The 14400-nt window shown below is 52.9% G+C and overlaps 5 protein-coding genes across 5 annotated transcripts; 2 read left to right on the forward strand and 3 right to left on the reverse strand.

Annotated features, from left to right (window-relative positions):
• Positions 1-104: 104 nt before the first annotated feature.
• On the forward strand, positions 105-4453 carry ATEG_02814 (uncharacterized protein; the record flags this gene model as incomplete). Its single annotated transcript, XM_001211992.1, has 4 exons — positions 105-365; positions 424-2166; positions 2248-2769; positions 2822-4453. 4 exons carry the CDS (start codon positions 105-107, stop codon positions 4451-4453), a joined length of 4158 nt encoding a protein of 1385 aa, XP_001211992.1.
• Positions 4454-4984: 531 nt separating this feature from the next.
• On the reverse strand, positions 4985-7898 carry ATEG_02815 (uncharacterized protein; the record flags this gene model as incomplete). Its single annotated transcript, XM_001211993.1, has 2 exons — positions 4985-5013; positions 5114-7898. 2 exons carry the CDS (start codon positions 7896-7898, stop codon positions 4985-4987), a joined length of 2814 nt encoding a protein of 937 aa, XP_001211993.1.
• A 383-nt stretch (positions 7899-8281) lies between these two features.
• Positions 8282-9113, forward strand: ATEG_02816 (class I SAM-dependent methyltransferase; the record flags this gene model as incomplete). Its single annotated transcript, XM_001211994.1, has 2 exons — positions 8282-8344; positions 8412-9113. 2 exons carry the CDS (start codon positions 8282-8284, stop codon positions 9111-9113), a joined length of 765 nt encoding a protein of 254 aa, XP_001211994.1.
• An 893-nt stretch (positions 9114-10006) lies between these two features.
• ATEG_02817 (uncharacterized protein) lies at positions 10007-10875 on the reverse strand (the record flags this gene model as incomplete). Its single annotated transcript, XM_001211995.1, has 3 exons — positions 10007-10396; positions 10437-10518; positions 10853-10875. 3 exons carry the CDS (start codon positions 10873-10875, stop codon positions 10007-10009), a joined length of 495 nt encoding a protein of 164 aa, XP_001211995.1.
• Positions 10876-12464: 1589 nt separating this feature from the next.
• Positions 12465-13956, reverse strand: ATEG_02818 (uncharacterized protein; the record flags this gene model as incomplete). The annotated part of the gene is made up of 3 exons (XM_001211996.1): positions 12465-13031; positions 13091-13570; positions 13717-13956. The coding sequence occupies 3 exons, from the start codon at positions 13954-13956 to the stop codon at positions 12465-12467; spliced, it is 1287 nt and encodes a 428-aa protein (XP_001211996.1).
• Between the last annotated feature and the right edge of the window lie 444 nt (positions 13957-14400).

A 14400-nucleotide genomic window follows, 5' to 3' on the forward strand; every position in this document is an offset into this window, starting at 1 on the left:
GAATACCCACTGCGGAAACGATCTCCCTTTTGTAGGGCATTTCAACCCGAACAAAGTCCTGTCATATAGTGCCAGCGGCCAACAGACAATAAATAACCGCCATTATGGCCGCCGTCGAAATTGAGGATGATTATAACATTCAGGAAGCATGGAACAGGGCTTGCGGGGCATTCGCGCAGACCACCAAGGTCGATCTCACCACGTCTCCCAAATTCACCGTCGACGAGGTTCTGGACCAGATCCGGTCGAAGCAGGATGAAGACGACGAGAAAAACAACAAATTCAGGGCTGCCAAGGAGGTCATAGGCAAGACCCTGACATTTATCACGGTGCTGGGGGGTATCGCTGCCCAAGGTGCTAGCATGGTGAGCATACTCCAGGGTGTGGAGAGGCCGCAACGTGCTACTGAAAACGGCATTCTAGGTCTTCGCACCAAGTAGCCTCTGCTTCAATGCAATTTCGTATCTCATTGCCACCGGGGCGAAATACAAGCGCATTTTCAGCAGTCTATCCGAGCTGTTCCGGCGGATCTCTGATGTACTGGAGCGCTGCAAGATCTACATGCGCTTGCCGGCAGACGCCGTGGACATTTCTCTCCGCAAGATCATCAACGAGGAGTTGGTGTGTTTTGTCGATATCTGCGCCTTGTCGATCAAGGTTCTCAAGGGCAACAAGATCCTCACCGCGCTCAAGGTGTTTGCGTTCGATAGCGATGAAGGCGTCAGCGGGCAATTGGCTCGACTAGCGTTGCTGGTCGAACGCGAGTCTCAGATGCGAGCAACGCTGGGATTCGAGTCCCAGAAGACGAGCGAAAAAGCGATCGTCGAAACCCGAGATGGAACCAAGAAGGTCACTGCTTCCGTTGATAAGCTTCTCACCTTGGAGAAGAAGAGAGACGCCGAAAATGTGGCGCAGCGGCTGTTGAGTAACATTGACGCGAGTCTCGACACACCCAGCGAGACGTACAAGGGTATCCAGGCGATTTACAAACGACGCCTCAATGACCAAGTCCCAGGGAGTGGCGAATGGCTCCAACGCGACCCGTTGTACACAGCTTGGGCCGATGCCCGACGCTCGCGGTTTTCAATTCTGGGGATCGCGGGGGGCGAGGGCTATGGCAAGTCGTTCCTTTTTGCGGCTATCATCAAGCACTTGCAAGAAGTGTACTCCGAAGTGTCAGAGGATATGACATGCACCTCTGTTGCGTACTATATGTTCGACCAACCAGAGATGAAAGACCCATCTCTGATCAAAGCCCTGGAAGTGCTTTCATGGCAACTTGCCAAAGCGGATATGGTGTATCGCAAGGAGCTGAGCTCCGTCAAAACGGCCGGTATCAACCAGATTGGCGGCCTTTGCGAAACGCTCTTTGGCAAGGTCTATAAGAACGACTCGACATTCTTTCTCTTGTTGGATGGGATTAACCAGATGGACAAGCAACATCTGAAGGAGTTCGTGCAGGTTTTGCAGGAATGGCAGACCACGGCTTCAACGTGGTCTCGGTTCACTCTTCGTATTCTCCTGACTGGACGGCCAGAGACGATGGACAAGATCAGGACTCAACTTGGGGACGGAATTTCCGTGATCGACGTGGCGTCCAAAAACCGTGACGATATGATCAAGTTCATCAACGACCGGATGAACAAGATGGAGATTCTCGGGGGTTCATCGGACCAAGTGATAGCTCTGCGTAGCGAGATTTTGGAGACCTTGACGAACGAGACCAAGGGCGATTTCGTCAACGTCGGACTTCTTCTAGACGAAATCAGCGGCAAACAACGTCCCAGCGAGATCCGCGACATCCTGGCCCGGTCGGGAGAAAATCGATCAGACACCATCGTGAGAAAGATGGACATGCTCAACGAGACGCTCAGCGACGAGGATATCTCCGATCTCAACCATCTGCTTACATGGGTTTTGTTTGCGGCGAGACAACTCACCCCCGAGGAACTGGAGGCGGCGCTCTTCCTCAAGTCGCGCGAGCCTTCTCTGCGGCCTCTAGCGGAGAAAATCAGAGATCAGTATTCTTCATTGCTTCGCATTAGAGGCGCATACGTGTATCTTGTCTCGGATTCGATAGAGGACTTCTTGCGTTCAAAGTCCGATTCTGAAGGCACGACAGACGACCAGGACTCGGACACCATCGGCGATGTCAGCGAGGCCGAGGTAAGAATCGTGCGCCGATTCCTCGAGTCCGTCTGTGACCCGGACCTGTTCAGCAAATTTGGATTTGATGAGTTCTTCCAGCGCAAAATGGAGGGCAAGACCGCCCGGATCAGGGTGGACACGGAGACGGCACATCTGATGATCCTGTCGGAGTGTCTGGAGGTCATTTGTTCCAAGGCATCGCCGCATCTGGATGCTTTGCTTGAGTATGCGGTGGCCTATCTCGGCCGGCATCTCAAGGAGGCGGACCCTTCGCTGACACAGCCGCGGCACAAAATCGCTCTAGGCCCGCAGTTGGTGAAGATCTTTACCGATGAAGAAACCATCGACCGATGGTGGAATGCGAGCACTCTCTGGCTATGGGTCGTCTGGATCTATGACGACGGCTATGCCGAAGCCACGTTGAAATGGCTGCAGGACTCTGCCGTCACCAAGAATATCTCCGAGGACCAGAGCAAGTGGGTCAAGAGTCTGAGCTCCAAATCCGAGCTCGATGCAGATCTCCTGGAGCATATTAGCAGAGTGCTCGCCCGCAACTGGCTCCAGTCCGGCTTGGAGGACGTTGCATTTATGTTCAATGCGGTGCATGGGTACATCACCAAGGTATTCTATAACCCACGTCGCGGGAAACGATCAATGGCTGACTCTGCTTCAGATCGAGAATCGTAAAGACCCGAAGATTAAAAGATTAACCGAAGACCCGGACGTTGATCAAATTCAAGCCTCCCAGATATTAGATGCAGCAAAATGGGCTCAAGCGCGGCTTGAACTGGATACCCTGGGCTACGAGGAGAACCGTAACCTGGCACGCACTCTGCGAGAGTTCCGCAAGTTCGATGAGGCCATTGAGCAATTCAAACTCACATCGACCCTCGCTCAGGACAACTGGTTGTCGCAGTGGGGCCTCGCAGATTGCTATGCCAGCCAGAAGGACTTTACCACCGCTATCGAAATCCTGGAGGCCACGAAGAAAGGCATTGAGACTGGAGAGATAGGAAACGCCGAGGAGCTTAAGGACGACCTAGCGGAGATGAACCGCGACCTAGCTAAGTGGAACAAGGAGGTTGGCCGAAGTGAAATCACTCTTGCAATATACGAGAAACTGCTACAGGAAATCCCCAACGACTACAACACGGCTCTTGCGCTCATGATTCTGCTGCATAAGCAGGGGAACTACCAGCGCTTGCTCGAGTTTCTCCAGTCCCTGAAAGATTCTATAGACGAGAGAAGTGGCTTCGATCGGCGGACCCAGAATTTCCATACGCATTGCTATCGGGACGAATACCATGAAGCACTTCTTGCATCCGTTCGCAGCGACCAAGAGTTCGACATCGTCCTCGAAAGCTACGAGGCAGCCATTAATGCTGCCAAAGCACGAGTCGCGGAGGGACGAAAGGCTTCCAAGCCAACAGAAGAGTGGAGTGCACAAATCTGCCAAATCGACCTGATGCACCGGATTGCCCTTCTGTGCTACAAGAACAGCGCCAGCAATCCAGAACGCGTGGAATTGGCCATCAACCAGTGGCTACACATTCTGCAAATAGATTCAGCCGATGACGTGCTTATTGCAGACAAACAGGAGCTAGCTCGATCGCAGCTCGCTCTCGTCTGTTTCGAGAAAGCTCGACAACACCCAGACACCGCCGCAATTTACCTAGAGCACCTAGAGAACGCCGCGGCAGTCAAGAGCACGGGAAATCTCGATTATAGCACGCATCCGGCGCGACTTCTTGCCCGGTACCACGCCCTGCAAGGCGATGAGCAGAAGGCCAAGAATGCCCTGCGCAGCTACATCAAGCTGAATCTTGACCTTCTCTCAGATGATGACCCGCTCAATGACTGGCAAGGATACAATGCTCTGGCGGTTCACCTGATGTTCGCAGGCCAGGATGCCGATGCCCTCGCCGCTTGGTCCTTAATAAGACCCCAGGATGCCACGGAAGAGTCTGGAACTTCCCCTGCATCTGACACATCCGAGAGGAAACTCGAGGGGCCTTTGCGCGACATCTGCGATGGTGGCTGTGGCACCTACTGGACATTTGCAGACAACTTTTACGTCTGCAAGGAGTGCAATTATGTCGAGTTTGACCAACGCTGCTTGGACAATATGCGGAATGGGACCATCACGCTGAATGATTGTAATAAGGATCATGAGATGCTGCATGTTCCAGCTTATGATCCAGCTGAGCGCCAGAGAATCGGGGAGGGCAATGTAAAGGTTGGCGAGGAGATTCTGCCGGTTGAGGAGTGGCTGCAGCGGATCCGCAAGGAATGGGGGATCAAGTAGGGGATGGTCTAGATGAAGATGTTTACATATGATACTGCACTAACAAGCATCAGAAGCATCAGAAGAGCAATAGCAAGAGTTACAAGGCCAAAATCCCATGTCTGAAAGAATCTAGTCCACCGAGCCTTCTGCGGTTCTGGGAGAACACGCATACACCAAGCTGCAGCCGGCTATGAAAAGAAAAGCAAGAACTCAATGCCTTCAGGGGCTTTTCTTTCGTTTTTACAATGTGGTCCCGGTAAAAGCTAGCGCATACTGGCCTAAGCGTCCCGTGTTCTGCCCGTCTACGACGCTGGTCAACAGAATTTATATCCAATTCAAAACAGAAAATTTCGTACTGATTTATTATTCAAGTTTCCTTATATGTACAAATGGAATATATCCCCATTGTTTCTATGTTAAAAAAGAACTAAATTCCTATTCAAAAAGTGCGTTCTATTTGCTTTGAAATTCAGCCTTTGTACTATTTCTAGAGTGACTCTAATTATAATGATTTTAATACTAATTTTTAGAGATTTTTGACCGAAAGGTTTAGAGAGATAGAGAGAGACAGAGAGTACCTGTAGTTGAATAGTTACATTACTAGACGGACTAATACTCCTTCCTCCCTTACAACCAACCCTCTTACAACCTCCCCTCTACAACCTCCCCTCTACAAACCCCGAGCATCCATCGCCCGGCTCAGAACTCGGTAGACCTTATGAACGTTATCCTCATCCATTAACCGATAGTGAAGGCCCTCCAGCGGATGGAACTGCGTCTCGAGACGGCCGAATTGCCTCCACTCGCGGTGTCGATCCAGCCACTCGTCGCGCGTGGTCGCCAGCGCCCCCGACGGCTCGGTGTAGAAAACATCGACACTACGCGTCTGTCCGACGGGCACGTAGCCCCGCGTGGCCTGTGCCATGGCAGACGTCAGTTTCGTCCACCGCATCAGTCCATCGGGGCTGAGGTCCAGCTCGCGGATGCGCCGCGGGGGTGCCCGTGCGAGGATCTTCTGGATTGCTCTGGGCTGGGGTAGGCCTCGGAGGTCAGCGCCAAGGGTGTTGATCTCCTCCTCGGCAATGAGGGAGAGGGAGCTCGCTAGGTGGAGTAGACTCTCGGTCCAGTCGCTCTTGCTGATGATTTGGGCGTGGAACGGAGGTAGATCTAGGGACCCAAAGAACGGGACTTCGTCCTTACCGTGCTGGTCGAGGCGCTTGGCGACCTCGAAAGCGACCAGCGAGCCGTACGAGTATCCGGCGACGGCATACGGCCCATGGGGCTGGACACGCTTGATGGCCTGGTAATAGGCGTCGGCGGCTTCATGGATGCTGCCGAAAGGTGGTTCGCCCCGGTTGAGGCCGCGTGCGCGAAGTGCGTGCACCGGGCGGTCGTCCGCGAAGAGCCCGGCCAGGGAGACGAACACGAGCACTTCGCCACCGATGGGGTGGATGAGCCACAGGGGAGTCTTAGAACCGTGTGGTTGCAGGGTCACGACGGGGTTGTATTCGCCCGGGCCATGGTGCCCATCCTGCAGTTGGCGAGCGAGGACCCTGATGGTCGGGCTGGTTATGATGGCCAGCATGGGGATCTCGTGCCCGAGGATGGTCTCTGCTTGTCTCTTCCACGCGATCATGTCCAAGGAAGTGATCCCGAAGGCGAACATGGGCGTTTCGACGCCGAACTCGTCCGCGGTGACGCGGAAGACATGCAACGCCGCAGCGAGGAGCAGAGTCTCCGTCTCATTCCCGGCAGGCACGACTGGTGTGGACTGGCGGAGCTTGAGCAATCGATTGTTTGTCTCCTCGAATGCCTGGAAGGCGCCGCTTTCCAGGCCCGTCTTGATCTTGTTGCGGGAGATCTTGCCGAGGCTGGACTTCACCAGCGTGTGAGCGTCCAGAGGTAGGACATAGGGCCGTGTGCCGGTCATGATGAGCCCGACACGGATGATTGCGTTCTGGGCTTGGGATCGGCTCTCGACATCCGCCTCTTCGTAGGCCGGGAGGTACACCACGGCTAGAGACTCGGTTTGCGCTTTAGCTGGCCGATACCCAAAACAGATGGTGAAGCCTGGTGTTACACCGCGCACCTTGGCGTCCTCAATAGCCGACTCTACCTCGTGCGGGAGGTATTTCGCCCCGTTGATGCAGATAAGCTCCTTGGACCGCCCCCGGAGCACCAGCTGCCCGCCGGCATCAATCATGGCCAGGTCGCCGGTTCGGAACCACCCATCTGGTGTGAAACTGTCCCGGGTGGCTTGAGAATTGTTGTAGTAACCCCGAAAGACGCTTGGCCCGGACAGCTCGAGGTTTCCCACCTCCGAGTGATCGTCGACCGGCTGCCCGGTCGATAGTGAGGTCACTCGCATCTGCACTCCTTTGACGCCGCGTCCCAGCGAAGCGAAGTCCAGCATATGGACCGTCTCGTATGTGGGGAACCGGTCGTTAAAGGAACATCCAGCGCATGTTTCCGTCATGCCAAACGCAGGCTTGATACAGGTTGATGGGACCCCGTAGTCCTGCGTCAACCGGCGCGCGAGGCGGGCACAGGTGTCCACCACGTTCGCCTCGCCACCGGAGAGGAGATGCATGAGACAGCTGAGGTCCCAGGGGCGACTGGAGGGTGATGGTTCTCTTTCGAGGCTGTCCAGCAACTTGGCAAGGAGGAAGTTCGGGGCAAAAGTAATCCCCACGCGATGCCGATGGATGAGCTCTAGGAGGATCAGCGGATCGGTAATAACGTCGGCGGCTGCCACGTGAACCTGGTCGATGCAGGCAAAAATCGGGTGGAAGTGCATCTCCGCGAGGCTGGCAATGTGGTCGAACGCGACCCAGTTTAAGCTCGGCCCGTGTTGCCGAAGCTGTAGAAAGCGCTCCTTTCCGGCCAGGGCGCTTAACAGCTGGGAATGAGTCAACGGAACGGCTTTTGCATGACCCGTACTCCCCGACGTGAGCATCAAGAGCGCGATGTCATCGACATTGTCGTCTTGGCCTGGCGGCTGTCCCAATCGTGGGCTAGTGAATGGGTTGGATCCTCCGCTGATTGACTCAATATTGCAAAGTCGGAATCCTACGTCTGGAGGGAACTGCGCCTCCAGGCCTTGCCGAGTCAGGCAGATGGGGTCCCGTAGGAGAGACTGGAGGTGCAGCAAGTGGGAGCGGCGATGCTCTTCGTGATGTGCAAATGGCGTAGACATCACCGGGATACATCCGGCATAGATCAGCGACCATAGCCAGATCATGTTATCCCGGTAGCCGTCTAAATGCAGCAGAACCAGCGAGCCGGGGGCAAAGCCCTCCATGCATCCCAAGCGCCTGGCATTCTGCTGAGCAGCATCCCGAAGTTCAGCATAGGTTAATCGGTGTGGTGACTCGACATTTCCAGGAGAGTAGATCAGGATTCCGCTGGCAGCAACCGTGTCGGCTGCGTGGTCCAGGAGGTTAATCAAATCAATTTTGGTCATGAGGCCTTATCGCTAGTGAGCGGAAGACTTGCAATGCTATGTCGAACGATCTGGGGGAGGGCGTGGTCAAAGAAGACCACGCATGTTTAAGGAGCTGCCATCGAAGTGGTACAAGGATGAATACGCCTAGACTGCAAGGGAGACGCTTGGCTACTACCTAGGTATCACCCCATTTCCACGCCAAGGACATTATTGACTGGGTTTCTTCTCCTCCTTACCGCCTCAAGGGATAGAATGGAGGGAGAAGCAGCCGGAATGCAGTCAGCGTAGCATGCATGTTGGGTCGATTTACAACCCAACGGATGTCCTTTCGAATCCCCCCCCCTCAACCAGGAATAAATGAAGAACAGTCCGCGTTCAAGCTCAGCACATCCACACACAACATGACACAATCGGAAGTCAGTTTCGGCATCGACACCGAAGAGCTGGCCCGTCTCTACGAGACGGTGTGTGAGCACCAATATCAGACAGGGCTCGTCCTTCTCGACCAGCTGAAGCTCGCGCCGGGGGGAGAGTGTTCTCGATGTCGGGTCTGGAACGGGCAAGCTGGCCACCTACGCCGCCGGGATGGTGGGCGAAAGCGGGCGAGTCGTTGGTATCGATCCCCTTGGCGCTCGCGTCAGCATTGCCAACGAGTCTGCCCGGGCAAATCTCTCGTTTGCCGTCGGAGATGCACACGATCTCACCCGCTTTGAACCGGCTAGCTTCGATGTCGTCTACCTCAATGCCGTCTTCCACTGGCTATCCGACAAACCCGAAGCCCTGCGGCAGTTTGCCCGCGTGCTGAAACCCAACGGCCGCCTCGGCATCACCACCGGATCAGGCGACCATCGGTTCCCGCACGAGACCGTTCGGGACCGTGTGCTTGCCCGGGATGCTTATCGCGCCTATCAGGACGGCGGTGTGAAGGGCCAGGCGCAACTGGTGACGAGGAAGGAGCTGGAGAGATACCTGACCGACGCCGGATTTCACGCAGGCCCGGTTACCGAGGTGCCCAATGAGCTATGCACCAGAGACGCCGACACCATGATCGATTTTGTCGAGTCGAGCTCGTTCGGGAATTATCTCGGCCATCTGCCCGAAGACGTGCGGGCCAGGGTCCGGCAGGAAATCGCGCAGGAATATGAGGAGTTTCGCACAGCGAATGGGATACGTGCCAGCGCAATAGACTATCTGGTGGTGGCCACAGTGCCCTCACAAATACCTACTGCATAGTGCCCGAGTCATGGCCGGTCTGGATGTCAATAGCCGAATGTCAGTCATCATCGTTAGGGGAAGAATTCACGTCTCATTGGAATACCGCTGTTTCTTGGCTTTATGTAGCATTCCTGCAGCCTGTTCCTGCTCCGTAGTGGATTCTTCTGTAGTGTCTCTCTACCTTATAGTACCTAGATAGGTTATTTTCTGTGACAGGTCTCTACTCTACAGCCCGTCCCTACTCCATGGTGGGTAATCTTCTATTTGTCAACCCTGGGATATCATATGCAACTCCGTTCCCAATGCATGCCATGAAGTTCAGCTCCATGATAATCAACAGTGGACATGGGTCATAAATCCAATTTCACAGGATGTCTAGTAACGGCGCTGTAGGGATTGAGTCCTTTCACATGAAAGGATGTTTGCTATCGGAGTAGTCTTCGTCTAATAGTCGTTAAGATATCATAGAGGCTATGATTAGTTGGACTTGCCCTCTGAGATATGAAGCCACGATATGTCTCGCGCGGCCAATTAACGTAATGTTAGATAGATACTCTCGATCATACGACTTGTATACCACGAAATTGTTTTATTAATATTCCGCGTGCGCAATATATAGCGTAATAATTATATCATCATGGCAGGGATAACAAGATTAGTTGGACAAGATAATATCGCTATCCACTAATACTAGGCATAATAGTGATCCGTAAGAGATATTCCTTATCTATTAGTACTTCTAACCCTACTATGATGCCTTCAAGTCCCTGTATCCGGCCATCCCGTTGCGCAGCAGACCTTGGAATAGTCTCCACGCTCACCGTGATCGATAACAACACATCAAAGACATTAAGCAAACGAAGCACTCCTCCTTCCGCCCCCACAGTAAGCAATAGATAAAATTACACATCCTAATCGTGGGAAGCGAGGTCCAGCAAATTCACCGAGCCCAGAGTATTCTGTTTGTAGCGAGAATTGAACTTGAGCAGTTTCTTCACTGCGTTGTAGCTATTGACGCTGAGTGGCAAGGGCTGGGTACACACATACCAGCTGACACCCTCAGAGCATGGAGGTGTTGTCAAAGAGCCGCTATATTGGGCTGGTGGGTTGCGGTCAAGATGGTCAGTGATCTCCGAGAAGTCCCACGAGCCAATGTAGGCGTAGGCACCCGGTTCTCGAACGGCACCAATTTGTGCGAAGACGGAGTCAAAAAGGCATGTTGAGAGTCCAGTCTCGGTGAGTTCGGCCAAGAAGCCGACAACTGCTAGGTGGTTGTCTGCGTCGATTGGATTCCAGGTAAGCTGAAGATCTTTTATCATGGATCATTGTGTGGACGCATACTAGTATCTTGGAACACAAAGTGCGCTTCCAGTGGAAAGTGCTCTTAGTCGATACGGTGCTCGCTGGGAGTGTGCCAGTGAAACTAAACAAGCTAGTAGGTATTGTCGGGGGTGGTCAAGGTCCCGTTGCTGAGGACAACTTCGAGCCCAGCGCCCAGATTTTCGAGCTTTGCGCTCTCTGCTGGTGGAATAGCAATGCGGACGTCGCCTTGACGCGCATAGGTAACACTATCCTTGTTGATATCAATTGGTGATTCTTGTCGGCCGTGTGCGCAGGCACCGCTGTCCGACACAATGTGATGCCAATTCAACGGGCCGTGGTCTCCTGAGTAGGAAAACGGAAAGACATGGCCAGTCCCATCCGCTGTGTGTCTTGTAGATATATAACAGGAGCTCGCAGAGACCACTGCTGCGTACAAAGCTGCACAGATAAACTTCATGGTTGGTACGGGGAGGGAAACAAGAAGAGCATTAGACAGGTATTCCAGCCTACAATGGGACTCTACTTTACAACATTTTATATGGTGTTCTTCATAGAAGGGGCAAGGTGGTTAGGCCAAATAGCCTGCATTGTGAGAATTTCTATCATTCTACCACCATGGCATGCTGAAGGGATGTATATGTGAATATGAATGCCCCGTCTGGACTCCCGGTATGTAAGTCACCACGTCCCAACAATATGTGAATGGCTCACGGGGACAGATTTTTGGCCAGTGAATGCTGTTGTTTCTAATAAATCAACTGCGCTACTATAGAAATTTAAACTAGGGGCAAATCTTGTGCCTATATAACAAGTGGACACTCATAAGACATGCCCACAGTGGAGGTTATTAGTTTATGTAGAAAGCTGGTTCTTCCTTCGGCTCTTAGATGCAAGGCAACATTCTTTTCGTTCCTGCAGAATGCCTTTACCGACTAACTGCAGATCATAAGTGTATGAAGGTTGGTGTGATTTCGCTCTGAAGGGTTGCCTAGCAGCAAATCTGTCCCTCCCTGAACAGCTCTAGCAGGCCATCCGACCTCACACCTGTTCTGGTGTTATTCTTCACAATCCCGTTTTTCAATGGCATTCCATCATATTCCTAGGGTGCTCCATCGACCTGCACAAGCATTTTGCACGGTTAGGCAAATTCCAGGGCCCGAGAAGATGGTCCTAGAGATTCAAGCCGATGAAATATATATCCGGGTGCAAGTATCAGCTTAACCATGGAGGCTTTGTAATATAGGTAGGCAGCAGCAGTCCAAGTACACATCGTGGTAATATCCTGGACCACTCACTTGGTCTGCATCCAAATGTATAGCGCATTCTAGATACTGGTAGTCTACCCCTACTTTTGCCTTTCGGGAGATCCGCTGCCGAGGAAGCTTGATGGGAACAAGATCCTTGAATAAACTAACTAGTACAACGATAAGACAATTAGATTACGTGATGACATACTTCATCGGTGCTGATAAGGAGGTTCACTCTATCCATCAAATGCTTAACAATTTCCATCTCTCTGCTCCAAATCCCCTTTTCGTGTCTCTGCATGTTTTTCACACTTGCGCTATCCCAGTTTTAACAAGCGGAGAAGTATAATTATTTTGTCTTCTGGGCCGAAAGCCTATTTAATTAAGCCTCAATGTCAAGGCGCTAGTATGTAGCGGCGTTGCTATATATATCCATCATGTTGCACAAGGCACAGGCCTCTGTATCACCGTGGTGTATGTTCTGCACGTGGGAAATCGTAACTTGGATACAGTGATAGATTGAATTCAACAATTAAGGAGGAGCTTCTATTTCTACCAGGCGGTGCTAGCATAGCTGATCGCTTCGACCGATAGACCACAACGCTTTTGTAGAATCTCAATTGATTGATCAAAACTGTGCTATTTGGAATCGATTGACGCGTCTCACTGGCATCTTTTCTCCTACATATCCCCACAGGTCGTAATGTCTATCTGTCTTGATGGCATGAGCTTTGAATGGAGATAGCACGCTACAAAGGATTCTGGTCGATGCGACAACTCAGCACGCTTCGGTGAGTGCTCATCCGTCCAAGGGATCCTTGTTTACAGGAATCTCATCTGCCCTGGCATTCCCTGATCCAGAGTCGAATACCCAGGACAACAAACTGGTGCCGCTTCCTGGCGGAGTGCAGACCCCTTCAAACCGAAACCGAGCATCACAACTTTCCACCAAAGTACGAAACTCCTCCAGCGTTCTCTCCTTCGCGGAGCAGAGCGAGAACATCGAGACATCCACCGAACGAAGCTGTTTCTCCATAAACCAGGGGATCGACCCCGGCACGGGGAGGACTATATCCATGACAAGCAGCTTAGTCCCGGACCGGCAAGCAGGGACCAAGTTTTTGATGATCGTCTGGACTTCCTTGTCCGGCCAGTCATGAAGAACCTGCCGGAGGAAGTATCCATCTGCAACAGTACGCTGTTCCGTAAAGAAATCGTGAGCCTGGAAATCTAGGCGGCGCGCCGCTTCTGTAGCGCGTGACGGCTGGAGCATTTCAACCACCTCCGGGAGGTCTTGGACTATTATGTGAATGCCCTCGTACTTTTCGGCAATGGCGAGCGACGCCTGGCCCTGGGACCCTCCGACCTGGTGTTCGGGAAAGGGGTAAGCATGCTATGCTGAGGAAAAGGGGAGGCAAGCCGTACGTCAACTAGTGTCTTAAATTTGCCCCAATCATACGCATTTGGAACGTGTTTCAAGGCGTGCGAGGGACTGGCAAGGACAGCAACCATGCTGGAGTGGAATTGGGCTTTCAGGGCTGCGTCTCGCTCCAGGATGTCCCAGATCGTCAACGGATGGGCCTGGGCTTCGGACTTGTCGTCCTTCTGGAAGGCAAGTGACACCGGGCAACAGCGGTTGTCCCGGCCCGACGGATCCAGCTTAATCGAGTCGTAAAAATAGTTGGATGCACGCATATCAACGTCGAACAGAAATCGGGCCGCGTCGGCCGCTGGCGGATCCCGGAGGAACACACTTGACATGGCACTGTGCCGGACAGCCCCATCCTTATCTTCCACCAGGAACCCTGCGAGCGACGCAAGTCTGACCAGGCGCTGAAGTAGCTCTGGTGCTATCGGAAGGGCTGCACTGAGCTCGTGATATGTGATCGAGCCTTTCAGGGGGACCTTTTCAGGCACTCCCAGTTTAATCAGCGCCTTCAGCGTACCCATCTCTGCCGACTATGGATAGGCGAACAAGATATGTGTTAGAAGTGATCTATCCTTTATAGAATTGAAAGCACCCGCGAGTGAGCCAGGGACATTATACGCACCTTGTCCGAGTAGCTGGTAAGACATGCCTGTGGTCCCTTGGCTAGACGAATGATTGCCTCCGCAGTCGCTATCAACTCCCCCTGAGCTTCCAAAGCTTGTGCACTCAGTAAAGACAAGTTGTACCAGGGATCCGGCTCGCGCAAGCTGCTGCGGTCGTCATTCTCCTGGCTATCCAGTGCCTGTGTGAAGGCGTCGGCCGCTTCGTTCAGACGGGCGAGGACCTCCCTAATTGCTGCCATTATTGCGCGTTCTGCAGTATCGAGTCATATATGCTAAGGGTGACTTTGGGGTATTTGAAAAGCTTGTACCCATCGTCGAGCGACTATCACCAGTTGGTCTAGAAAAGCGGTCTCTTCAAGCGGTCAGCGAGAAGGCAAGGAGACCATGGGTGCATGCGTCGAGTAGAAACGCAGACCGGCCTGCGTCATGGCATAGCGTGGGAGGTAACAGGACCCCAGCAGGGTCAATGCCTTGCGTGCTACACTACTGAACCAAGCTACAGGTTATGATTTCATCACGGCGTGGGATCGGCTACTGCAAGGGATGCAGTACGATTAAAGCGAGGTATACAGGCGTATTGAGAGCATTGTTGGGCAGACAGATATCGAAACTACCTTTAGGCGGCACACCCATTCTATGATGCCCATCGGCTCACTCCAGCCGTGAGATGCCATAGGCTCGTA

This window comes from Aspergillus terreus, genomic scaffold, assembly GCF_000149615.1.
Source record: "Aspergillus terreus NIH2624 scaffold_4 genomic scaffold, whole genome shotgun sequence".
Classification (NCBI taxonomy): Eukaryota; Fungi; Ascomycota; class Eurotiomycetes; order Eurotiales; family Aspergillaceae; genus Aspergillus; species Aspergillus terreus.